The 24986-nt window shown below is 36.2% G+C and overlaps 1 protein-coding gene across 40 annotated transcripts in view; it reads left to right on the top strand.

Moving 5' to 3' along the window:
- Positions 1-24986, top strand: part of CLASP2 (cytoplasmic linker associated protein 2) — a 147487-nt gene that overhangs the window by 112910 nt on the left and 9591 nt on the right. For 10 of the 40 annotated variants that reach the window (XM_019285521.3, XM_019285520.3, XM_010398670.4 and 7 more), the window contains 12 exons: positions 1612-1635; positions 2095-2339; positions 2910-2973; positions 5168-5170; positions 8114-8277; positions 8976-9054; positions 9211-9261; positions 14337-14480; positions 18210-18353; positions 18693-18799; positions 20182-20335; positions 21057-21285. In XM_019285521.3, coding sequence (XP_019141066.1) covers positions 1612-1635; positions 2095-2339; positions 2910-2973; positions 5168-5170; positions 8114-8277; positions 8976-9054; positions 9211-9261; positions 14337-14480; positions 18210-18353; positions 18693-18799; positions 20182-20335; positions 21057-21285 — 1408 coding nt within the window. The remainder of the gene's footprint in view (positions 1-1611; positions 1636-2094; positions 2340-2909; positions 2974-5167; positions 5171-8113; positions 8278-8975; positions 9055-9210; positions 9262-14336; positions 14481-18209; positions 18354-18692; positions 18800-20181; positions 20336-21056; positions 21286-24986) is intronic. The other 30 variants (XM_019285526.3, XM_010398673.4, XM_019285529.3 and 27 more) reach the window with 7 other exon arrangements.

Here is a 24986-nt window from a genome sequence, read left to right as displayed (position 1 = left end):
AACATAGAAATTTTCTGGCTATAACTGGAAAGCCTGTGCTGTAGTCTTCACACAGAGTGCTTCACAAAGAGTATCTTTAGTACTTTATCAGACTCCTAGCTTATTCAAATTTAGCAGGGCAAAGTGTGTAGTAAGAATAGAAGTTGAGGAGAAGGTCATGTTTCCAATGACTGCTCTTGAGGCTTGAATGTGTCCCGCTATGTTGAAGCAATAAAGTTTCTTCACAGAAACTAGCTTGCATTACCTGGATCCAAAATATCATGATGCTTCTAGAAACGTTAGAGGAAAATCAGTTTGTATACTTTAACTAGAGTCTGACATTATAAAAAAGGATCAAGAACTGCAGCATTTTATTATTGTAGTACTTGCATGCCTGATTCCTTGCCATGCTCTGAGTGGTACAGGTTGTCCTGTGCAAAAGGCTCCATTTAGATGAAAATCTGATTTTAAACACCCTTGTTGTTTTATCGTAGACGGAAGAGTCACACTCATAATGGTATTTTTAAAAGGTAGAATGTAGAGTCCTGACATGTAGTATAAATAAAAAAATGAAAATATTCCAGATTGTGTTACTATTTTTTATTTTATAAGAAGTACTCGACCGATTTTAGTGGTGCTTAAGCCAAAGAGGTGTCAGTCTTCTGCCTAAGATCTGTTTTGAATATTGCTGCATAAAATGCAGCAATAATGGGAATCTTTACATATTTTATGTCTTTTACTTTAGTACAATCCTTGGCATTTCAGATTCATTTATTGAAGAATCTTTTTTTTTTCCTTATGGTGTCTCTTTTCCAAAACACTTAATGTCTCTGTGATTTTTCCCTTCAGTTATTCTCTTACACATGTATGTGTGCTCATTCTGTTGACCATAAGCCTGCTTATTGCTTGTTGTATTGATTAGTTTATGATCAGTATTGTGATATCCTTTAAGTTAATCTGTGGTTAAAATGAGAACCCTGTGCAAATGGCAGTGGTAATTAAGGGGAAAATGATCACTTATACTACTGCTTCTTTAAGTATGTAACAAAACTGAATTTTTAAATGCTAACTTCAAGTCCAAAATTTGAATGGCAAGAGCTATTCTGCAGAGGTGTGTGGTTTTCGTCATTTTAGGTTAAATAGCTTTTTTTACCCCTCTGACATTTGGTTATGTTGTGTTTTGTTTTGTTTGCTTGTTTTTGTTTTTAGGGTATTTGGGATATTGCATTATGTAATCAGTTTTTTTGTAGAACATTGACTGCAATTGTTGCAATGACAAAATTTAGATATTAAAGTTAAATAGTGCAGCTCAAGGTTTTGTACTTAGATAACAATTGACTGCATGTGTTAAGTCTTCATGCTCAAATATCACTGCAAAAGACACAAAGATTTTGACAGAGAAGTCTTTGTGACCAACCTGCCCATGATATGTAATATTTCCCTGAAATGAAAGCTTAGCAAAGTACTTCTTGACAATGTGTGATGTGCTGATCAGACACAGAGAGCTAAGAGCAAAATTTACAGTAAGACTGTATGTTATCCAGTGGCAGGGAGTTTACTACTCACAGTGCTGCTATGCCTTACCTTCCTGTTCTCAATTTCTGTTTCTTTTCAATAATTTACTGCTAACAGCTCTTAGGAGACATACGGACTAAGGTATAGAAACTATTTTTCTTCTTCAATAGTTTAATATTTTGCTATTAACATGTTTGATATCAAATGAGTTAAAATGTCAAAATACATTTAGAGCTTCGATTCTTATATTCTGTAATGTATATAAAGCTATGAAGTGAAATAACTAACTTGCAACAGTCTTTTGTCACCCTGTTATGCAATTTTATGGGTTCTTGCAAGAAAACCTTTAAGTTAAATATTTCATCAAATGTATGTCTTCTCTGCATTTGTTTTGGGTTTATATTTGGAGTACTGTGTAAGCCATACTTTAAAATATTTTCATTAACTTGGTTTGATCTGCTGAATGGTTGGAGCCATTTGTCACTGCAGGGAGTAGGGGTCACACCAGTTATTTAAACTGTTGGTCTTTTGACCCATTATGGGCATGTTACGTTCTCTCTCTGAGAATCAGTGCTGATCTTCGGTGTCTCTGTACAATAGAAGAAGCCCGTGCGAAGAAGATACGAATCATATGGGATGTACTCAGATGATGATGCCAACAGTGATGCATCAAGTGCCTGTTCAGAAAGGTCCTACAGCTCCAGGAATGGGAGCATACCGACATACATGAGGCAGACAGAAGATGTGGCTGAAGTCCTGAACCGCTGTGCCAGCACCAACTGGTCAGAGAGGAAAGAAGGCCTTCTAGGCCTGCAGAACTTACTGAAGAACCAGAGAACTCTAAGGTAGGATGACATCTTAATAAGGAAGGCATTTTGCTTCAAAGTTGTTGAGGGGTGGAGGGAGAGGGAAAGCAGGGTGTGTCTTTGAAAGTAAGATGGGGGAAGGAATAAGGAAGCTTTTCTCACTTCTGGCAACTAGTGTATATTTCTATACTAGTGTATGTAGTGAATCCAAAATTGAGAATTCTTGCAATACAGAAGGTTCATAAGATGCTTCCATTTGCTATCAATAGAAGGCCTTTTTTTGTTATTATTACTGTAATTTTGGGGTATTTATTCAGAAGAAATGGTTTACTACTCATTACTAGGAACACCTTTTTCGTTACCTGCTCTGTTACAAAAGTATGGTATAATGTATGAGACAGTTTAAAGAGACATTTCTAGGTTTTAAAGTCTCCTTTTAGACAAAAGCTATTACATTTTTACCCATGTCTTAAACAAAATGGTTTCCACTACTTTATTTGCTAGATTATTTGAGTCAATATTTACTCTTGATTTCACTGATTGCTATGCATTAGTGTTCTAGCAGAGCTAGCAAGGGAGTTGACTGATGTATTGTTTTCACTTTGGCAGTCGTGTTGAGTTGAAAAGATTGTGTGAGATCTTCACAAGAATGTTTGCTGATCCTCACAGTAAGGTACGTTTAGGTTTTTCTTATTTTCAGTAAATGTCTGAAAACATAAATTAATAGAAAGGCAGTTATGGTAAATTATGTCAGTGATATTTGCACATGTAAAATTTCACAAGCAAAAGCAGTTAATGGTATCAGATTTCAACTCCTTTAATTTGGAGTTTCGAACAAGATAATTTTTCCCATTTTTCTGCAGCATCATTGAAATAAAATTAAGATTAATGTCATATAAAATGCACTGAAGTAGTCCAGCAGTTCGTACTCAAAATTTGTGTTTTTAAGAAGTCGTTGTTTACAGAGGCCACTTCAAGACAAGTATAGATTTTCTCTCAATTAGAAAGAAAAGTCTCTGCAGTAATTTAAGTTGCAGAGGAAGTTGTCTGACTAAATCATACGCAATCGGATAAAATATGCCAAATGTGTACTTATTTGTTTTCCAGGATATTTTGTATTATCATAGCTGATGATGTCTTCCATGAATGTCATAGATAGGTGTGGCAGTTCAGACTGGTGAATAATTTTTACATCATTTTTTAATATTCCATGAGGAGACTGTACTTTGGTATAAAAGAAGATGTGATGTTTTATTCAGTTTTACTTAGGTAAAGACTCAGTGTGGCTGATATAACAAGGAAAATAATGCTTTCTGTTTTCTAAGGCCATTAAAATCCTTTTAAGTGAGTTGCTTTACATGATAGTATTTTTACAGTGTTTGTGGGAGGTGGTTTACTAGTACAGCTTGATTAAATGTCGCAATTTCTCATAGCAGAAGGAATGCAGGTAAGTAAGTAGCCTAATAAATGTGATAATGTAAAAAAAAAAAAATGCAGTTTTGTATTGTATTTAATTATAGGCTTGTTTGGAAGAAATAGTATCTTTTATATTGAGTATAACATATCCCACTTCGTGTCCATATTTTGGAATTGATAAAACTATAACTCAGATAAATTCAGAGCAGGCTGTTATTTCAGAAGTATTGACTTCTCCCAGAAGAATCCTGAAAAACTACTTTGCTTATGCAATACATTTTACGTATTTTTAAGTCTTCCTTGTTGCTGCAATTGAAAATTAAATTCAGAGTGATTAGAAGTCTTGACAAGTTAACTTAGTGTTCATCTGTCCTCTTTATTTTTCCTGTTGGAAAAAGTGACTTAGCTCCTATCTCTGACACCATGTATTTTGGAAGTAACTTGCATTGCAGACAGCAACATGGTATTAAAGTTGATCACACACTGCAGAAATCCAGAAGAAAAGACTAAACCAAGCAGTTAAAAAGAAGAAAACATTGCATAAAAAGTCAAAGTAGAGGAAAGAACATTAAATGTTGAAATACTGCTGGAATATTTACTTTTTAAGTAAAGTAATGACAAAATTCTGAATAGCAGGTTGGTTTAATTGTGCTTGTTCTGTGTTAGTGGTGCAGCATATATGTCAGAGCCACTTTGGAGATTTTTGTGTCGCATGGGAGCCAGGAAAGGATAATGCAAATGTTCCAAACTTTAGTTGTATGTGTCAGAAGAGCATTTTACCTCTTAAATAAGCCTTTAAGAATGTTACATTGAGTTGTTCGGGCTGATTGTTCTGTTTACTGGCCACTGTGATATGGAACAATGGAGCTTCAAGTTTAAAAATTTGGCGTGTGTTGTAACATGTGGTACAGCTGTTCCAGTCACTGAAGCCTTGCCTGCTTTTTGGTGTTGCAAAACTATTAATAGTCATCAATATGTTATCAGGAGAACCCTTTAAGTATTAAGAATTCATTATTTTTTTTAAATGACATATGTCTACATAAATCTCATCTTAGACTCTACTCAAGTGTCTGTAGGAATTATTCTGGCATCACTTTTGTGGGTTTTTTTTAATGTTTACTTTAACATGGTATCTGGATGCAGGAAGTTACACAGAATAAGAGAACAATAATATTTGGAGGAAGAAATGGGAGAATGACATACCAAAAAGGACATGCCAAGTGCTTATTTTAAAAATACACTGAGTATCCCAATAAAATTACTAAATTTGTCATAAAAGTTTCGAAATACCTTTTTTGTTTTATTTTGGTTTATATTCCGTACAGGAACTTTGTATCGATGGCCACTAATTTGTGTGTTTTTATCTTTTTCCCTTTTTTGTTGTTTTGTTTTGTTTTGTTCTGTTTTTGTTTCGTTTTGCATGCTGTCCCCTGTGTTGGAACTCTCTTTAGAGAGTAAGTTGGTTCAATATTTGTTGGAAGCCTAACCTTACTTGCATGAATGTGCAATTAACCCTTTTTCTCTATTTTTCTTCCCCAAAGAGTTCATGCAGTGTCAAGCCTTTTGCAATCATAAAATGCTATAAACAATTAGTAAACTGTGTGGTAAAGTTCCGAGATGTGCTTTATCTACTAATTAACTGACATTGTTTGGTTATGCATTCCTGCTTTATATTGTGGTGGTTGGCACATCTGAAATAATTCACTTTAGAGGTAGATGACTTATAATTATTTTCATATCTGTTTATTTTTTTCCACTGTCAAATTGTTAAAAACTTCAACTTTAGATGGCTGGTTTCAGAATTTTAGTTTGTGTCATAAAAACTGAAACTGCAATTTTTGCAGTATCCACATACATTGTTCAACATATAGGTGGTTGAGTTCCATTTTCCATTCCAAATTCATCCTTTACCTTAAATGCTCTTTCAGCCTTCTTAAATTCTTCATGCTGAGACAAAATTACATGTTTAGTATTTTTTTTTAAACCCAACAAAACTACTGAGCTTGTTTGAGTTTTCTGTAGACATTCTCTGTGGTAAATCTAAAATCAAAGCAAGCTTGAAAACAAAGCTGAGTCCTCAGTTACATGTACTTTTAACAGCTAAAATGTCAGCACAGAGTCTTTAGAGTATTTTTGCCATAGTGAATCATAATTCACTTTATAATGATTTCAGTTTAAGCCACTTTATGTCTTTGAAGTGTCATAAGAAGTCCATATTACTCCATCAAGTAAGAGCTTGTAACCACTTTGTTCAGCCTACATGTTTTAATGGAAAAGCCATGTGTGTCAGTGTCTGCAAAGTCAGAGAAGCAGGTACAGGTTTAAATTCTGCTGAGCTGCGTAGTTCAGTTTGAAGGATTTTGTGAGACACCCCCCCCCCCCCCCATACACACAATGTAATCTTTATAGCACCAGAATTTTTTGTTTGTTCATTTGCCTAAGTATATTTTCTCCTTACTTTAGAGCTGTGAAAGCCAAAGACTTCATATTACAGTACAGAAAGTACATACTGGTTTGGTTTTGCCTCTGTCTTATAACTGTGACTACTGCTTGTGAATCCACAGAATGATGTATTGTTTCAGTTTAGCCTGAGACAGGAGATGTTTCCAGTCCTGAGCATTAAAAATCTTGTCCCACTACTGGCAGGGTAATTTTGAAACCTCAGACTTGAATACAGATCTACACAGCACATAATTTGGCAATTTTTTCCCCCAATTTTTAATGTAATTTGCCCCAAAAGGGAAGTTAATTAAAGTTGCTAATCTTGATGGGCTTTACATTGAATAGAGAATTGTATTGTTTTGTTTCTAACACAGATTTTCAGTATTTAAGATGTCTGTTAAAAAATTTTCCCAAGTCTCGAGTAGATCCTGAAAGAATAATGAAATACCTGCTTAGAAGGGAACCTCAAGGATCCTCTGGTCCAACCTTTCTTGATAAAATGAATCTGAGTTTTTTATTTCTAGTGTAAATTTGGAGGCACTTCTTTACGAGATACTTGTATGGATTTTTTTCTGCTTTGTGGTGTTAATTTGCTTTCCCTGACTTGATTATCAACATGAAAAGTGATCACTTCCTCAGTGAAGAAGGTGTGCAGCAGCATACACCAACTCCTCCATACTTGCATCAGTGCTATGGAAGAAAGTCTTCTTCCATGGCCTAGAGTCTGCAGCCATGTGAGGTGTGATCACAGTTTGGGATCATCCACTCTCACAAAAGCAGAATTTGGCCTAATGACAAACCAGGTCAGCTGCAGGAGGATGTGGGGTTCCAATCCTTGCTCTGCATCAGCCACTCCTAACCTTGCACCCATGTCATAAATACTCAGGAGGCAATATCTGCCCAACCTTCTTTGCATCACAGCAATACTTCTGTACCCAGTCCTGTGCTGGACCGTGTGTCAGTTGTGAAGGAAGCATTTTCAGCCCAAACACCCATTTTTCTTGCAAGGGAAACAGGAAGCCCATGGGCCACACAAGTATAGAGCATATCCATCCTAATTTCACTCTTAGGTCTGGAAAAAACTTTAAATGAATGAGTTCTATTAAAAGAGCTGTTTAAACAGCAATTTTTGTCTATTTGTCACACCCTCCTTGACACCTTCCCTCCAAAAAGCCCTTCTTCCTGGTGTGAGTCCGATAAAAACTACATTGTTTTGGTTCTTTTGGGATTGGTTTTTTTTTCTTACCGAATGCAGTCTTTTCAACATTATTTGTTGAAAAGAAGACAATGGATATTGTGTTTTCCAAAAAAATGAAAGTACTTCTGTGTTTTAAACACCTGCCAGTCTGAAATGTATTGTGGCTTTTTTCCCTACTATCGTGAATAATTTTGTGTTGGGATACCTGCAATAGTAGAAGAAGCTTGTTCTGTTCCACAAGTATTTTATGTAAAGGAATTGGCCAGCTCTCATGATTTTGCAGTATTTATTCATGCAGATATTTACAATTAATATTTTGCTTAAGAATTGTAGCAGCTTTTTTGGTTTTCAAGAGAAAGCAGTTTTGTAGTCTTTGAGGAATACGTCAAATCAACTTAATGATAGAGCTTGAAAGGGTAAAAATTTAAGTTTTACTGGAAAAATTGAGGTTGCGCCAGCCATCACAGTAAGCATTCCTTTTCTTGACGAAACTGCATGGAATACCTAATTGTCAAACTTCTACAGAAGTCGGCTAACATTTCCAATGTACTCTTATATCAAAATTCAATGAAAAAGCAAGGCAGATTTCTTTCTTTTCCTTTTTTTTCTTTCTTTTTTTCCTGCTTGGCTGCACAGCACTGCCTTTCTCTGCCTCTGATTCCCTTACTGCTTTCTTCGTTTGTAAGTTCGGCATATGTCAGTGTCGCTTCCTCTTTTGCCCCATCCTACCCTCTTTCCATCTTCTTCTGCCTTTTAGGTGTTCAGTATGTTTTTGGAGACACTGGTCGACTTCATCCAGGTCCATAAAGAAGACCTGCAGGACTGGCTGTTTGTACTGCTGACACAGTTGTTGAAAAAAATGGGTGCTGACTTGCTTGGGTCTGTACAAGCAAAAGTTCAGAAGGCACTTGATGTCACAAGGTAATGAGCTGTAAAAAGTAACAATATAGTTGTTAACTGTATCCAGGTTTTTTGCTGTTTTTCTTTTTTTGGTGTGCTGTTTGTTGTCCAGAAAAATGCACAGCTCATAACAGATCTTGAAACTTTAGTAAACCCTGTTGCTTCAGCATTTTGGTTTCATAAAATGACTCTTAATTGAAAGGGTTTGAGTCCTCTGTGCTGAACATTAGTATGGTACTACTTATCTGATTCTGAAATATGCATTTGAGCCATGTATGTTTGTTGTCTCACCTTGTGTTCAGTGATGTAGAAATTGTGTTTGAACTTCTTTATTTTGTTGTAAAACTTTCACTGGAATATTCGTCTCTGTGTCAGCATAACTTTTTAAAGAGTTATGGTAATAATTAATTTGCTTTCTGTCTTCCCTTCCTTCTACCCAGAGTTCACTAATAGCCTGATTTAGAATCGAAATTCTAGCATATCATTATTGTGTCATTCCGCATTACTTGCATTATCTATTCTAGCTATAATTGTTTCATGGCAGGAATTCCTTAAATCTTATCCTTAACATGCTAGGCAAATGTTTCTGAAAGGTCAGGTACAGTAGCAACTGGTAGCAATTTCAGCTTTACTGAAAAGAGCGAGGGCTTATTTCGTGCCTCTCAACAGTTGGTACAAGAAAATTTAATGTAACATAACATTATTTTGTTTGTTTACAGGGAATCTTTTCCAAATGATCTCCAGTTCAGTATTTTAATGAGATTTACTGTTGACCAGACCCAAACACCTAGCCTGAAGGTAAGACTTTTTAGGCTTGCTTTGCAAGCAGAAGTCTTCATTAATAGAAATTTGCTTGTCTTAATTTTTGAATTTGGATTGTTATTTTTGTTTTGTGTAAAAACAAAGAAAAAAAAAGGTTTTCAATTAGTGGATTTTGTTTTTGTAAACTTTCAGACAGTCAAGCCAGCACTGCAGGACCAGCTTCGCTCTTTTTGGAGCTCAAAGGTTTTTGTCTGAATTACTGTCTTTATTCTTAACCCCATATGAAACTCTTACAGTGTTATCAATAATTTTTATTTGAATGCATTGTATACTGCTACTAACCTTTGCGGGAAACTTTAAGCATGCAGATGCTCAGTTTTAAAAATGACACTAGTATGAAAATGTTTGCTGCAAGAGAGATCTAATAAAAACACAGTACAGTAAAAATGAGCAACAAAAATGTGGCTGCCTAACATCAAGCTGGTTATGCAAACTCACTCTATCAAGTCTTTTCTAATTTTATGTTTGTGATTTCCCATACTTTTTTTCCTAGTTCATATATATTTTTTTCCTGTGTCCAGCCTGATAGGCCTTGAGTTATTTTAAATTACTCTAATATTAATATGAACTTGAGTTACTATATTAAAAATCGGCTCTTTCTGTGGTACACTTCACTTCTCTGAAAGCAGTGTGTAGCTTTATAATTACACACGTTTTTATATACGACTTTGTAGTCCATAAACCTGCCAGCATATCTGAAAAGTAAAAATGTATTCTGTAGTACATTTGCAGTTCTAAAGAGTGCTGATTTTAGAATAAATGCATCAAATCATAAGAAGATTTATAAGTGATGTGAATGGGGAAATAACAAGCATATGATAACTGGCATCTTCTGCTCTGTCCTGCACGAAATATTTTTACACAGTTTGATACTGCACAAGAATATGACTTTTCCCAAGTGATGTTGAACCTAAAGTCACATGAATATGCCTTTTTTGTCTACAATACAGTAAAACTTACATTTTTAAGCTTTTGAGGACAGTTGATACGTTGACCACTGTTGCTTCGTAGAGCTGTGTTAAAAAGGGACTGCTGTCATTTATTGAAGACAGCAAATGAGGTAGTAAAAATCAGTTTGTTGTTTAAATGAATCCTTGGAACAAATTGAGATTGGTTTTATTTCACTTGGTTTTCCTCCCCAGGAAGGTGAATTTGATGGTTGAGATGTTCCTTTTTCCATACAGTAGTATAGCTGGTAAAGGCATATCAAGCACATTTCAAAGCTGAGAGCATAGATTTGGAATGAGACATGGACTCCTACTAGGCTGAGTTGGGGCTAAGTTCAAGATTATTCCCTAAATGCACTAGAAGGAATTAAGAAGTATTAAACACTTGATGGGAAGGCATTCTGAAAATAATTTTGAGAGAGAATTCTGAAATCAAGACGTTGGTAAAAGTTGCCTCCCTAGAAGAACACCTGTTAGTTTGAAGCAAAATTAAGAGTATTCAGAATGAATATTTGCAACAGTAATTTATGTAACTGTTTAAGAGAAGGTAAGCTTGTTTTCCAGAAGAAAGTGAAATCTACCCTCTACTTCCTTTATATGTGGTAGCTACAACTTCAGGATTCAGACAGTGAAGTTATTGCCCACAGATCACAGAAGTATCTATTTAATATCCATGCTATTGAGTATTTTGCCTAAATCCCATCTTCAGTGCACCCAGTCTAACAGAATAATTGATAATCCTAAAGGGCTACTCCAGTTCTTGAAATCTTAAGCTTTTGTTCTTTGATAAATTATTATCTCATTGCTTTTGTTCTAGGAATACTGAGGAACAGCATTCACTGTGACAAAAAAATCAGAGAAGGGATTTTCAGCATCCCTAAAGATGGTCAGATAGCAGGAGGGATGGTAGATCAGAAATTTGAGCCACCTAACAATTCCGTTCTACAAACTACTTTTTCTCCTGGTTTTCACATGATAGTAGTAAATAATCATGATCCTTTGGAGTAAACTGTCATTGCCATTCTTACACTTAGAAAGACAGCTAAGTCTCAGGCAATAAAACTTGAGCTTTTAGAGTGGCCACAGAGGTGGATTTGGATAGCTGGGCAGTAAGAAGACCAGCCATAGAGAAGACAGAATTCTGCTGACCTAATCCATGGAGGATGCAGCGTAGTGTATTGTGCTGTATCTGCCTTACTTCTGTCATTTTGCACTTGGGTGTAGTGAATTGCAGAGACTCAATTTAGAGGTGCCAGATGAATGTGTCTGTTTTGGTCAAATGTTTGGATGGGCCATAGCAGTCAGATGTTCTAGGTGGGACATAATCTATTTAGCTTATTTTTGCAGGTGCAGAACATACAGTTTGCTAAGGATGGATATTGTCCTGAAATACACTTCCAATCATCACTTCATTTTTCTTGGGTTTCATATCAAATGGCTCAGCCTCAGTGAGGAATTGATTTAAGCATTGTGACCAAAGTTTCTGAATCCTTCTTTACTTTGAAAATACTGATTTTTTGACAGATTTTTACCACAGTTGATTAGAAGATTTTTTTATTTTTATTCTAAGTCAATATTAAAATTTCTGGATTAAAAAACCACAGATTCGCAACAAAGAGAAAGCCCTCCAAAATTTATGTTTAGGGTACATTTTAGTCATTTGGTTATATAATGGCATAGGCAATCCCTCCTAAGTATCCAGTAACTTAGACACCTGGGATGTGGCAGTCTGCGAGTCACTTCGGGTGATTGCTTATATTCAGTCGGAGTAAGGCAGAGTACCATCTCTCATATCGCAGAAAGCCACTGTAAGAGGTTTAAACCAGACTGGTTTCTGGTTTAAGTAAAAACACCTTCTCTAGATTCCATTCTTTTTCTTTCCCTGTTACACGAAATGTTTCTGTTCTCTTACCTTGATGCAGCAAAAGAAACCCTGTACATCTCAGATTTTTCACAGGACAGGAGAACAACTTGCCCTCTGGTACTGACTGTGTAGCATCCTTACAGTACTACCTGAATCTCTAGAGGTAGCTGCACATACTTTTGTGCCAGAATTCCTTGTTTCAGTACATGGAGAAGATGTTTATGAAGCACTTTAATCCTGTTTATGAATAATTTTTGGGTTTTTTAAGTCACAGTGCTAACTGTGGCTTGATCTGTGTTCCAGCCGACTTACTACAGGAGTGCTGTTCTTAAGCAAAATGCCTGTCCATGTTATATGCTGCACAGGAAGAATGCCCCAGTGCTTATAATCTAGCAAAAGTGCAATAAATTCAACCTAGAAGGGTACAAAGAAAGTCAAGACAGTATTAAAAGACTTCATAAGAGGTTTCAACTTAAAAGCAAATATTCATTGTAAGAATTCTGGAGATGCTTTCATTGCAAACCAAAAATTTTTCTCTCAGAAAGATTAAATGGATTGTTGAAGAGATTAAATAGATTGTCGAAGATGTTAGCCTTTTTATTTCTAAATTTCAGCTCTAGAAATACTGGCAAAGATACATCTAAAGTAGAATTGCTGCTCTAATGGAGTTTTACTTCAGCGTGGGGTTTCTAATCTGTAATAATACTGGCTCATTATTATCTGACCATAGAAAGGTGTAGCCTTGCCAGAATTTCTTCTCTCAAAAGCAATTAGTGAAAAATGCTTTTTTTCAAAATAGCTGTCAAATTTAGCTTTGGGAATCTGTCTCACTCTGGAAAGCTTTATTAGTAAGGACTCCCTCCGTTCATCTTCTGTTCAGTGCTCTTCTGTCTGAGCACCTCCATCTTTGCAGAAGTCTGTGCAAGTTCCTCAGGAAGCAGTTCAAACACTAAATAATCCTGATGTCTCAGATCCAGTACTTCACAGTCTCTTCATTGGCAGAAATGTCTCTGGGTGTTCTAAGTGTTACAGTCCTTAACACCAACTTCTGCAAGTGTTACATGAGATTTATTTAAATCCTCAACAGTCAAATGTAGTGGTGTCACAATGGTTTCCCTATGCAATCTAGAAATCTCAGCTATTGCTTTGAATTTGGAAAACCATGTGGCTTAAGGTTTTTTGCTGCAGAGATGCTCATGGCTTGTTTTTTCCTTGGAAAATGTCTAGCAAATAGTGTCCATTTGTTGGTATTGATCTGCATAATCAGATCAGCTGATCTCCAGCTGCTGCTTGTATAACTTCAGAGAAGTTGAGCTTTAACATCTGCTTTGAAAATGAAATATTCATTATTAATCCTCATATGTGTGCCAGTGTATCTTGAGTTTTTAATAGCTTGCAAGTTTCATGACCAAGAGAAATTTCTAAATAGCTTTGCTCAGAACAGTTGTACTACAAGCCATGAATAGCCAGAAATACACCCAGAACTCTTTTTCTGTCTATGATGGACATAGGTCTCTCCCTCCTGGTAGGTATTTATGGTTCACTGTAATTATTAGTGGAAATAATAAAAGCAGCTAAATCTGATAGATGCTCTAAATACATGTCCACAACTTGTGTTGACAGGTGGGGTGACAAATTTCTGAGGCAGTAGGAGTTGAGGAAATAAATATTTTAGACATGCACAGGCATAACAGACCTTTGCCCAAAACTGTGCAGTGGTGCAGTATTGGAGAAACCAGAGGGAGGCTGCAGTCTGGGATGTACAAAACAGGGATTCTGCATAAGGAGTAAGGCAAGTTAGTGGAGTAAGAGAATGATCAAATAAGTGAGGGAGTACAGGAGATTTTCTGTCCTCCTGGTAAATCCATGTCTCTATCATCTAAGTATCTTCAAAGTGTGTGTGTGACCTATCTTAAGTCTTTCCTATAAATTGCATTCCATACATATTTAGTATTTAACAGGAAGATTTCTGTGGCTTACTTCCAGAGACTGTGATTGCTTAATCTGATGTTTTACAAAAAAAGCAATGAGTGTTAACTACCTAGTAGGAACTAGTAAGAAGTGATCATTGGTTCATCAGATGATATTCATTTTTCATTTTAGTACTTGAAAAAATTTCTTAATAATTCTGCATAAATCTTTTCTTCATTTCTTTTTTTAGGTATAAGCTTCTGCATATGCAGTGATTTATGTCTTTTAGTTGCTAGCAGTGAAATGTAAGCTTTCTACGAGTATTCGAATTTCTGTGGAATAACTCCCTTCTTCAAATGTTAAATCCGCTTGTAAATTGACTTACTGCAAAAATTTTTATAAGGATGCTGTAAACATATAGTTTAATTGGGAAAAAAAAAAATCTTTATTTTAGGGAATGAACACTACTCTCTGAGCTCAGTTGTTCTTGCAGCACACCATTTTTATTGTCCACCTGACTCTGTTTCTCTTTGCAGGTCAAAGTTGCAATCCTAAAATACATAGAAACACTTGCGCAACAGATGGATCCAGGAGATTTTGTAAATTCAAGTGAAACTAGGTTAGCAGTGTCTCGAATCATCACCTGGACCACAGAACCTAAAAGCTCAGATGTTAGGAAGGTATGTTTGTTAATGCATCCTTAGAATTGCAAAACATTCCAGGTAATTAAGAATATTTAAGTAAAAATTTTAAATTAACATGGCTTGAAACTCTCCGTTACGGTTGTGTTTTTATATATGTTAATTGAGATTCCGTTTCATAATTTGTCATTCTTCGTTGCAAGTACTATCTAGTACTAAAATCTCTTTAGTGGCCATTTTTTGTACAGTTTTAATGTTACTTCAGAGACCACCCTCTGGGTTACTAAATAGCACATTTGTAACAGGAGTGAGTGGTAAATTTGGTAGCAAACAGTCTTAATCTCTGTTGGATTTTCTGGAGTCCTTTATTTTTGACAAAAGGCAGGTAGATAGCTGCTGAACCTTGGACAAAGAAAGCCTGTGCTTTAATAAGGTAGTATCAAAGACTTACTCTTCATATGCTGCACTTCCCGTGCAAACCTCCCTTTTCCACATAATGTTGTGAAGTGAAAATGAACATTTGTGAGCTACATAGATACAGCAGGGATACTGAATAACCGTAAGAAATGTATTAGTGCAGTCTTTGGAAAGGGTTTCTAAACAGTACTTCAACTTCAGTTTCAACTTCAAGAAAGAAAAGAATGTTTTAATTTTATTTGCAGTTTGATGGAATAGAGTTTTGTTGTTCCGATGGTCACTGGCCATTCTGTTGTAGCTGCTATTTTCAGCATATTAGCACTAAATAAATGTATTGAATTTTATGCTTCCTTAGTGCAAGTGTCTTTGACACAGAGAACTAACTCTTCTCTCTCTTTTTCTATTTATTTCTGCAGTTTGAAAAGCTGCAACAATTTATTTGTTTAGATTTGTTTTGCTATTTTCAATTAAGTTTTCATTTTGGCTGCTTCATCATTTCTGGAAAGAGCAACTTCCTTTGTTTAGGAGGGATGTAGGAGACAATAGTAGGAGTTGTCTTACAATTTGTAATGTGAAGAAAACAAAACTAAAAATAACTTGCAAGACTTCTTGGTATCTAGAACATTTCTAATACATATTAAAAAAACATCAGAGTGTTTTTATATTGGAGGTGATGTTTTAGTCATTCACTTCTTGTATAACTTCATGACTATGAGCAAACAGTAACAGATTACATCCAATGGACTTCTCTTACCTGGGTATCATGTTCTAGTAACATATAAAGATCATAAAACAAGAGGAGAATTGAAGCAGCACTATCTTCTAAATCAGTGAAGTTTTAGTACTAAGACACGTGGCAAGCTGTCTTATCAGATGGTTCATAACTCTAATAGCATTTTTATGTCAATAAGTAACTGAATCATGGAAAGACTTACCAGTGAGTTTAATCATCTGGAACACCTTAATTATATAAGTTTCTGATTTTATTTTTTCTTTCCATAACACAGCTGTTAGAGGCAACTAACTGCAAAAATCCTTTAACTCTTGAAAATAAGATTTTACCAATAAGAAGTCAAAGGAGTTATTCTGATGGTATAAAATGTTTAATTCTCTTAACACTCTTTTCAACCTGCTACTGCAGGCTCTTTAATTTTGTTTAGTTTAGTAAGCTTTATAGCATTTAATATGATTTCTTCAAATTAAAAGCTTTTTCCAAGTAATTTCTGTGTAATTCATGTGTTTGGTTTTTTCCTTAGTAAAAACAGTTTCAGTTGCTTAGTATTATGAAAAATCCTAGTTTATTAGTCTGAAGTTGGGCACTCTTAGTGTAGTTCAGTGGCATGGGATTTCTTTCTGGAAGGTAAAATTCTGTTTCAGAACTTAGATTTCTTCTCAGATCAGAATGCTTCTGGAAAGAGTTTGAATATATTCTTAGAGATCTTCTAAGAAGAAGGCAAAACCAAAGGAATATTTCTAATCCTTATTGCAGTCTTTTAAAGATGATCTCTCTGTGATTGAATTTAAATCTCAGGAGAGGCCTTATGCTGGGGAGAACAAAAACTTCCAAATACTCTAAAATGAGGGGTTTCGTTGACAAGGAAGAAAGCGAGAAAATAGACAATTGCACAGTTGGAAACCTTCTGTGAGTCAGTATCAATTTTGATACTTTGGGCAGAGCTTCATTTTGGGCAGACTCGGTGGTATCAGTTTCTATCCTGATACAATCCTGGACAGCCTGCTGTGTTCTGTTATTAGCAGCTTAAATAGATACAGTATTAAGGAGTGGAGACTGGCTAACCGGTCAGCAAAGTGAAAGTGCTGATTCCCAAACTTCTGCTCATCTGCTGAGTTTGTCTTGATTTTGCTTTGTGTCAATTTTGATTAAAAGACTGACCATTAAAAATAACAAGGAGAAGAGAAACATCAAAGATTGCAGAGGACATTCAGGGTGATCACCTGAAGGGAAGGCTATCACAGGGAGAAGGAAATAAAAGCTAAGGAAAACAACGAGTCACGAGTATCCAAAGATAATTTGTGGCAATCTGACATGCTAGGATTTTTGTCCTTTAACTTAATACTGAGATGTGTGCAGATATGTACGCTCATACCTTGGCTTTCCACCTTTAATTAAAAAATGCTACAGTTCATTGCTCTGGAAGCAAAAGGGGGGAAATAAATGTCTAAAAGAATTTTCTAAACTACTTGCTTGGAGTATATTGGTGGTTAAGCAAGCTGCCTATCATTCTCTCTAGCATGAGGCACTGGTTCTCTCCAGTGCATGGCAGACCTTGGTGGTGAGCTGTATAAACTGCACATAGTTGGTTAATCTTACAACCACAATCTTTCCTACAAAGAAGCTGTTAGTTCTGGAGAACTTCCTCCAGCTCTCCTTTGCACTTGTTAGTTTAGTTACTGTGTTGACAGGTTTGTTACACTATCCAGGGAATCCTTGTCAAACTGTACAAACATTCCTTAAGTCATTGAATCAACATTCCTGCACTACAGGGAATCCAACTATTGTGTAATTTAACTGTGTTGCTTTGTCAGTAGGGAGTGCTGATTTTTTTATTCAGGTAAAAAAAAAAAACCAACATATGTAAAACATGCTGTAGGATGAAGATGATGGTAAAGATGAACTGATTAAATTGAGAGTATAGGAGGTGACATCCAGTACAAACTACTCCACAGTTTTCATTTTCAGAATATGTAGTCAGCTAAATTTCATTCCCCATTATGTGTGCCTACATTTTAGAAAGGTTAAAGGAAGCAGAGGCAAGGTTAATTTAGCTAGCTTGGCTGTAAGGTAAGTTATAAGGAATATCAGGTGCTGTAATCACTACTGACTCATTCCAGATTAGGGTGTCTTGTTTGGTAGGGTTTGTTTTAATTTCTACAGTGCTAACTGTTCCTTTTCAAGCAAGTGTGTTGATTATCATCTGTAATTACCACTTGCAGAACTCAGTAGAAGGGATCACATGCTTGCTCCTGCCTGGTGTGTTTAGTTTCTCTCTCTAAATTTTTTCAACTTCCCAAACCTTTTAAAGCCATTCTGCAAATTCCTTCATTTAATTTTTTTCTGAGGGATGACGTGGGGCTAGGGGGGTTGAAAAGCACATTTCTGAAAGACTGCTTGTTACAATGATTGTTGTGTGCCTGAATTTATCAAAATCAGAACTTCCAGCTTACCAGCAAATATGAATTCCTTTTGTTCACATCTGTTAACATCTTTATTCAAGCTTGATCAAGACTTAGGTCACTGTTTTGTGATTACCACTCATTATAGTATCTCTTGCTGATAAAATTACTTTGAAACTCTAATTAATGTCTTCAGTTTGTATTTTCTTCTTGTAGGCTGCACAGTCAGTGCTGATTTCCCTTTTTGAGCTCAACACTCCAGAGTTTACAATGCTATTGGGTGCTTTACCAAAAACATTTCAGGATGGCGCCACAAAGCTTCTCCACAATCATCTCCGGAATACAGGCAACAGTGGTCAGGTATCCACACTTCTGTTACTATTCTTTCTGAAGTTACTATGTAGAAGCCTATCTTAGTAGCTCTTTATGGAATACCTTTTCTTTTTCCTCTAGAGTTACAGTTTCTGTGTTGCTTCCAAGTGACTTAATAGGTTTGAATGTGCTTCTTAAGAGTAGTTTATCTTGTACTTTCTAATTTCAAAGTTACTCAGGATCAAAGTTGCTGGTAATGGGTTAGACAATCCAAGCATTTACTTGAAGCTCTTTAAATGTTTCTGGGCACTAAAAAATAAATATAATAAGTTAAAAGGGAATCTCTTAATCCTACTAGAGTATCTTTTCTCACCTCTTCTCCTCCAGGGATCAATGGGAAGTCCTTTAACAAGACCTACTCCACGCTCCCCAGCAAGTTGGTCAAGTCCTCTAACTTCCCCAACCAATACATCACAGAACACTTTGTCACCAAGGTAATGTAGGCTGGTGGTGTTACAATTCTGCATCTAGGGCTTAATTACACATTGTCCAAAGGTGTAACCCCAACAATGAAGGCATGGAGAAAATTTTGCACACAATGACAGATGCTCAGAAATAATCCCTCTTGCTCCATAGAATGACAGTGAACTGCTTAGCCTCCCTGAAGGGTCTGACAAGTGCCAAAGCTGGCCTGAGGTGGGAAAGGGCTGTGCATCTTGGAAAGCAAATGGATTAGCAAGAGAAGGAACCAAAGTGTGCTTCTCTAACAAATGTTAGAATATGTCATCTGATGTCATGGTTTAAAACCCCAGTTTACAACTAAATGACTGTCCCCCTGTGGTGGGATAGGGGGGACATTCAGAATATAAAAGTGAGAAAACTGAGATAAAGACAATTTAACAGGTAAAGCAAAAGCTGCGTGTGCAAGCAACAGACAGACAAGAAATTCACTGCTTCCCGTGGGGGGAGGGGGGGGGGGTCAGGTGTCCAGCTGTTCCCAGGAGAGCAGGGCCCCATCACTTGTAATAGTGACTTGGGAAGACAAGTGCCATGACTCTAAACATCCCTCCGTTCCTTCGTCTTCCCTCAGCGGTATCTGCTTAGATGCCATATGGTATGGAATATCCTTTTGGTAAGTGGGGTCAGCTGTCCCAGCTGTGTCCCCTTCCAGCTCTTTGTGCACTCCCAGGCCACTCACTGCCGGGTCTGTGTGAGGAGCAGAAGAGGCCTTGGCTCTGTATAAGGACTGCTCAGCTGTTACTAAAACACCCCAATGTTAACAACACTGTTTCTAGCACAAATCCGCAGCATGGCCCCGTACCAGCTACCATGAGGAAAATTAAGTCTGTCCCAGCCAAAACCAACACACTGGGTCATCAAACCAGATTTAATATCGGGGAGACTAAAGAAGTAATAGTGTAAAAATGTTTTTTATAGTAATGATGTTGTCAGCAAAGTGGACTTCGTAATTTTGCTTTTATCAGTCAACTTGCTGTTGAATTTTATCAGTGCTCCTTACTTTAGGACTTTTTTCAGAATGAGAGGATGGTGTAAAAATTCCAGCTGTTTCACATTCAGCAGAGTAAAACAGGGCAAAAGAAGTTTGTTTCTTTAGGCAGATGCTGTTACCTAATGTAGCCTTTCCCTTAGCTACTTCCAGTGCTTTCTGTGTCAGTGGTAGTACACTTACTAAGGCATACCATAATACAATTTTGTATTGTGAAGAGACAACTTTGTTAATGTGTTTCAAGAAAAGTAATAATTTTGGTAATATTTCCCGAGTGAGTCTCTGTAGTTGCCTGCTAATGTGATTTAAAAATACAGAATCACAAAATAAATCCGTCTGAATTCCTATGTCCTTCTCCATGGCCCACAGTGCATTTGACTATGACACTGAAAACATGAATTCTGAAGATATTTACAGCTCTCTTCGTGGAGTCACTGAAGCCATTCAGAATTTCAGTTTTCGTAGTCAGGAAGATATGAATGAGCCTGTAAAACGAGATGCTAAAAAAGATGATGGCGATTCGGTGAGTTTGTAAGCTCCGTACATGTTGCTATCAGCAAACTAAGCTAGTGTCTGATAGACTACAGATGAGAAAGCATCTACTTCAGGAGGTTTATATTCTTCTTAAATTGGACATTTCTCCTGAATTACTTAAGAACTTTAGAAAAATATGTTCCTAGTCTTGAACTATATGTTGAAAACGTAAATGATGATTTTAAGTAGCACTGCCTGTTTGTTTAACATGTTAGCAGTTTAAAAACCAGTGATCTTGCAAAACAGCTGGAGTAAGTTTTTGAGAAATTTGCACACTAATACATGTTTTTCTGAATGTTTTGTTTTATTTTATTTTATTTTGTACAAAACCTGTGGGCTGTTACGTGCTACATGGAGTATTTAAGAATTCTGTTTCTATGGAACTTTGGCTTTAAGATTTGTTGAACTTGCCACATATATATGTTTAAACATGTTTTTAATTACTTGCATCAGACTTGTAAGATAAAATACAACTGTTCCTGGTTTATGATTTTTTTTGGACAACATACACTTTCCCTTTTTTTGTTTTCATTTTTTTTTAAGGAAAGCAAAGTTTAGGGAACTAAGACTTCTTATTTGAAGACTACTTTGAAAATTCTAAGCATTTTGAAATTTGTATGTTTTTGCTACATAAATGAGTTAGTGATGTAGTTAATTGAAAGGTGTAAGAGTGTATTTCACATGCTCATGTGATGTGTCCTCTCCTGCAGATTTGCAGTGCTTCTGGAATAGTAGACATGCGAGCAGGAAGTGGTGTGAGCGATACAGGTCGGACAGCTCTGGATAACAAAACATCATTACTCAACACCATGCCTCCCCACTCCTCACCACGCTCACGAGATTACAACCCATACAATTATTCTGATGGTATCAGTCCATTTAATAAATCTGCTTTGAAAGAAGCCATGTTTGATGATGATGCAGAGCAGTTTCCTGATGGTAAGATTCAGATTATGTTTTGTTCTAGAAGAAAAATGATGAGATTTTCCATCTTTGAGTTCAGCTTCTGAATTTATTATTAGGAGTATACATACCACTTCTTCAAGAGGGTTTTACAAATGCTATATTTTGAATTAGTTTATTTGTTAGTCATCTCTTTTAGTTACATTGTTGGATAACCTGGTATTTGTAGAGACTAAGAGTAAAAATGAAGGAAATGCTGAACTAGGTTGTATACTTCTGGTGGCACATCCTGTATCAGTATTGCCAGTATGAATTTACTTATCAAACTTTTTTATGATAGAAATTTAAAGGGGGAGGGGGGAGAAAAGATTTACAGCAAGGAAGTAAAACTGGATCAAACCAGTTTGGGAATTAGGTGAAAGAGTAAGTATTTTGTTAGTAATATATTTGTATTTGAAGCATGACATTGGCATTTTCTATTGACTAAACATTCTTTTTAAACCAAACAAAACAAACCAGCTTTTTACCAGGAAGGTGGTTCATCTAGCCCGTGTAAATCTAGAAACATGGGTTGCTGTTTTGTAGGTTGACAGAGCTTCTTTATGATATTTTTCAGTGTATCTTTGGGTAAGTTTTTTATATCTGTATGTTGAGAAGGTTCCAAAGTACCACTACTATCATTATTTTAATGAATAGTCAGTGGTTCTCATAATCTGATATTCACTGTTGTTCAGCTGTAGATTAAGTTTTTCAGTAAACACTTTTCTTAATAGCAAGGGACAAACTAATCATCTCCCTTCTGCCTGTTTTGCTTTTGTCATCCCACAAAAGATATGTTACAGACACCATTGAAAAACAGTTATTTTTTGACATGGTGTTTTATTCAGCTATTCTGTAAGTTGGCTTTAAGTTTGCATTAAATCAAAACCAAATCCAACTGTGATGCATTCCTCTTCGTTTTTTCTTACATATCGTGAAAAAGCATATAGTGTAGCTAATTATCTTCTGAAAAAGATTGAGGGGAAAGCAGAGTTTTACAAATCATGTCATGTACTTATTAATAATTGAATAGCTTTGCCATCTACATACAGAGCCAGTTTATGTTTGAGATTCTGTATGAAGGGATCTTTTTTTACATGGGAGGATCCTTCTTCTACCTTCTGACAACTTATTTTTGGATATTGCATTAAACCAGATGCAGTCTGTGCTGTGCCAGCATGATCCAGTTTTGTAAAAACTCATTACTGACTGGAATGAAGCATCCCTATCCAGTATTAGTTTGTCCTGCTTGGAAGAGTAGTGCAATGCATTACTTAGGTCTGCTCTTTAATGGATGTTAATGAAGTACTTGCTTTCATTCCTGTGATGTTCTCCCTTAGTATTCAGTTATATCATGTACATAGTGTCATTTGTGTGTTGCTTTTAGAATTTCATCTGGGATTACTTAGAAAAAGTCTGCATGAGAAAAGATACCCTTGGCAAAATACTTTGTGCCTATGGTTCCTCTGTTGGGAGTTGCATGCTTTCCCCATAAAACTGGAAGGGCTCATTGGATGTTAGATTTCAGTTTTCGGAAACTCCGCAGAATTGCTGCTTGTTCATGACACAAAATTATTTTGGTACTGGATTCCCAGCTGTCCTGTCATGCATTACTGACAGAAAGATGTGGAAATACAAGACTAGATGGGAAAACCTTAGCTGCTCATACAGTCCTGTCAACAGCACTGGGGCATGAACATGTATTCTGCAGATGGTTTGTCTAGCAGCTAAAAATTTTCAGTGGAGGAAATGCCAGAGTGTGCCTCACATGACTCACTTTTGAATATTTTGCCTCTCTTACAGTAAAAAGGTTTTCAGAATAACAGTCTGTATCTTCCAACCACTTGCACTTTGCTTTTTCCCTGAGGGAAATGCACTTTATCTGAAGCATAAGGAAACCTGGCTAAGTCAGTTCCAGACTCCTTAATAGCAGTTCACAGTCTCTGTTTGAAAAATGCTCTTTTTCAAAGAAGCTTATTTATTTCAGCTTACTTCCATGGATTGTGCTTTCCAAACACCTTCCTTTTGGCCTGTTACTTTGTATATGGGCTTAAGATTTCTGCTTTTGTGTCTTGCCTTACACTTGGCATGTTTTTTTTTTTTTTTTTCCAGACCATTGCTTTGATTTAACAGGATAATTTTCAGTTGTTATCCTGTTCTCCAGAATCTTTGCAATTGCTCCTAAAGTGATGTCATCTACAGATTTTCTAAGTTGGCTCCACATCCCTTAGATAGCACTAACAAATGCATCCAACAGAACCAGGCTCTGCACACATCCAAGCAAGGATATCACTCATATCCTCCAGGATTAATAGAAAACCATTTATAATCCAGTCACCCTGCACGTGATTCATCAAGTTTTGCACTTGCTTTGTTTGCTTTTTTGGCCATCATGTTTGCATAGCTTTTATATTAAGATGCTGTGAGTGGCAGTAGGAAAATCTTTCCTAAATTCAGGACATACCTACGTGTTCCCTTTTAACCCCTACACTGTTTATCCGTTCAAAAGGATATTATTTGATTGGTTTAAGAAGAGCTGTTCTTCATCAAATATTTATATCTCTAATGCATATTTTAATTCATTCAAATGAAGGAGTTGCATCTGCTCCTCTTCATTTGTGTTTTGTTTCCTTTCTGAAAAAGAAATTTTGGGAGTAGGCTTTGAACATGACTTTTTTTATGCTTCTCCATTCTTACCTGGAAAATGTTTGGAAATGAAACACTGGGTGTAAGTCATACAAAGGAACGGAAAACTCCAGCTGTAAAGGCCCATCCCTCTTGGTTATCTTCATGTTTTTCAGTTATTTAGTCTACTACTGGAGCTTCATTCCTCCCCTTATTCCTGCATGGACATGGTTACTACCTTCCCCTCTCTTTACCCCTTCCCTCTATACGTTTAAGATGACACCACATTGAAAATACTTTATTTAAATGGATATGAGAAGTTTTGCTAATTAAGTGTCAATATGCATTCCCTGAAATGCATATATGAGGATTTGCTATAGCTGTAATCCTCATAGTTTGGCAGAACAAGTGTAATAGTGCTGGCAGTCAAAGTAATGATCTTGCTTCCATTAAAATGATTGTCCATTGTGCTCATCTGCTTTAAATCATATTTCACCTAATGCGGTTTCAGTCTGCCCTTTAGTCAAACATTAATCATCCATTAATACAGAGGCAGCAGTAGTGTTTGTAGTTTGCTTTCAGGTACTTGTGCTCCTGTTTATTCATGTAAAACAGAATGCAAATAGGAATGTGGGGTTCAAAACTGGCATGATTTTTACAGTAATTTATGTACTCTGTTCTTTGTACAAGTGCTTTGTACAGCATTTGTAAGTTATAGTATTAAATATAGTAAAAAAGATGTTCAAGGGCTGTGGTTTCTCAGTGTATGATATAATTAATTTGTTATGGAGGACGCATTTCATGTGTTAGTTAATACATGCAATCATTTCAGGAAATGCAATGCGTTTGCATTTTATGCCAGAACTTCCTAACTTTTTCCATTAAAAAATGTGTGTTTCTGTTAATTTATCCAAAGGTCTCGGTGCAAAGATGGAAGCTATATGCTTTCCTTCCTTAAAGACTAAATGGGTCTCAATAATGGAATAAAGGCACTAAGTTGATACTCAGCTTTTCATGAAGACCATTTTTAAGTTTCTTGAGTGTTTGCAGATCACTCTGTTTGCAGTCCAGTT

The sequence above is a fragment of the Corvus cornix genome, chromosome 2 (genome assembly GCF_000738735.6).
Source record: "Corvus cornix cornix isolate S_Up_H32 chromosome 2, ASM73873v5, whole genome shotgun sequence".
Lineage (NCBI taxonomy): Eukaryota > Metazoa > Chordata > Aves > Passeriformes > Corvidae > Corvus > Corvus cornix.
Note: the sequence above shows the minus strand (reverse complement) of the source record. Positions and strands in the feature narration are given on the sequence as shown.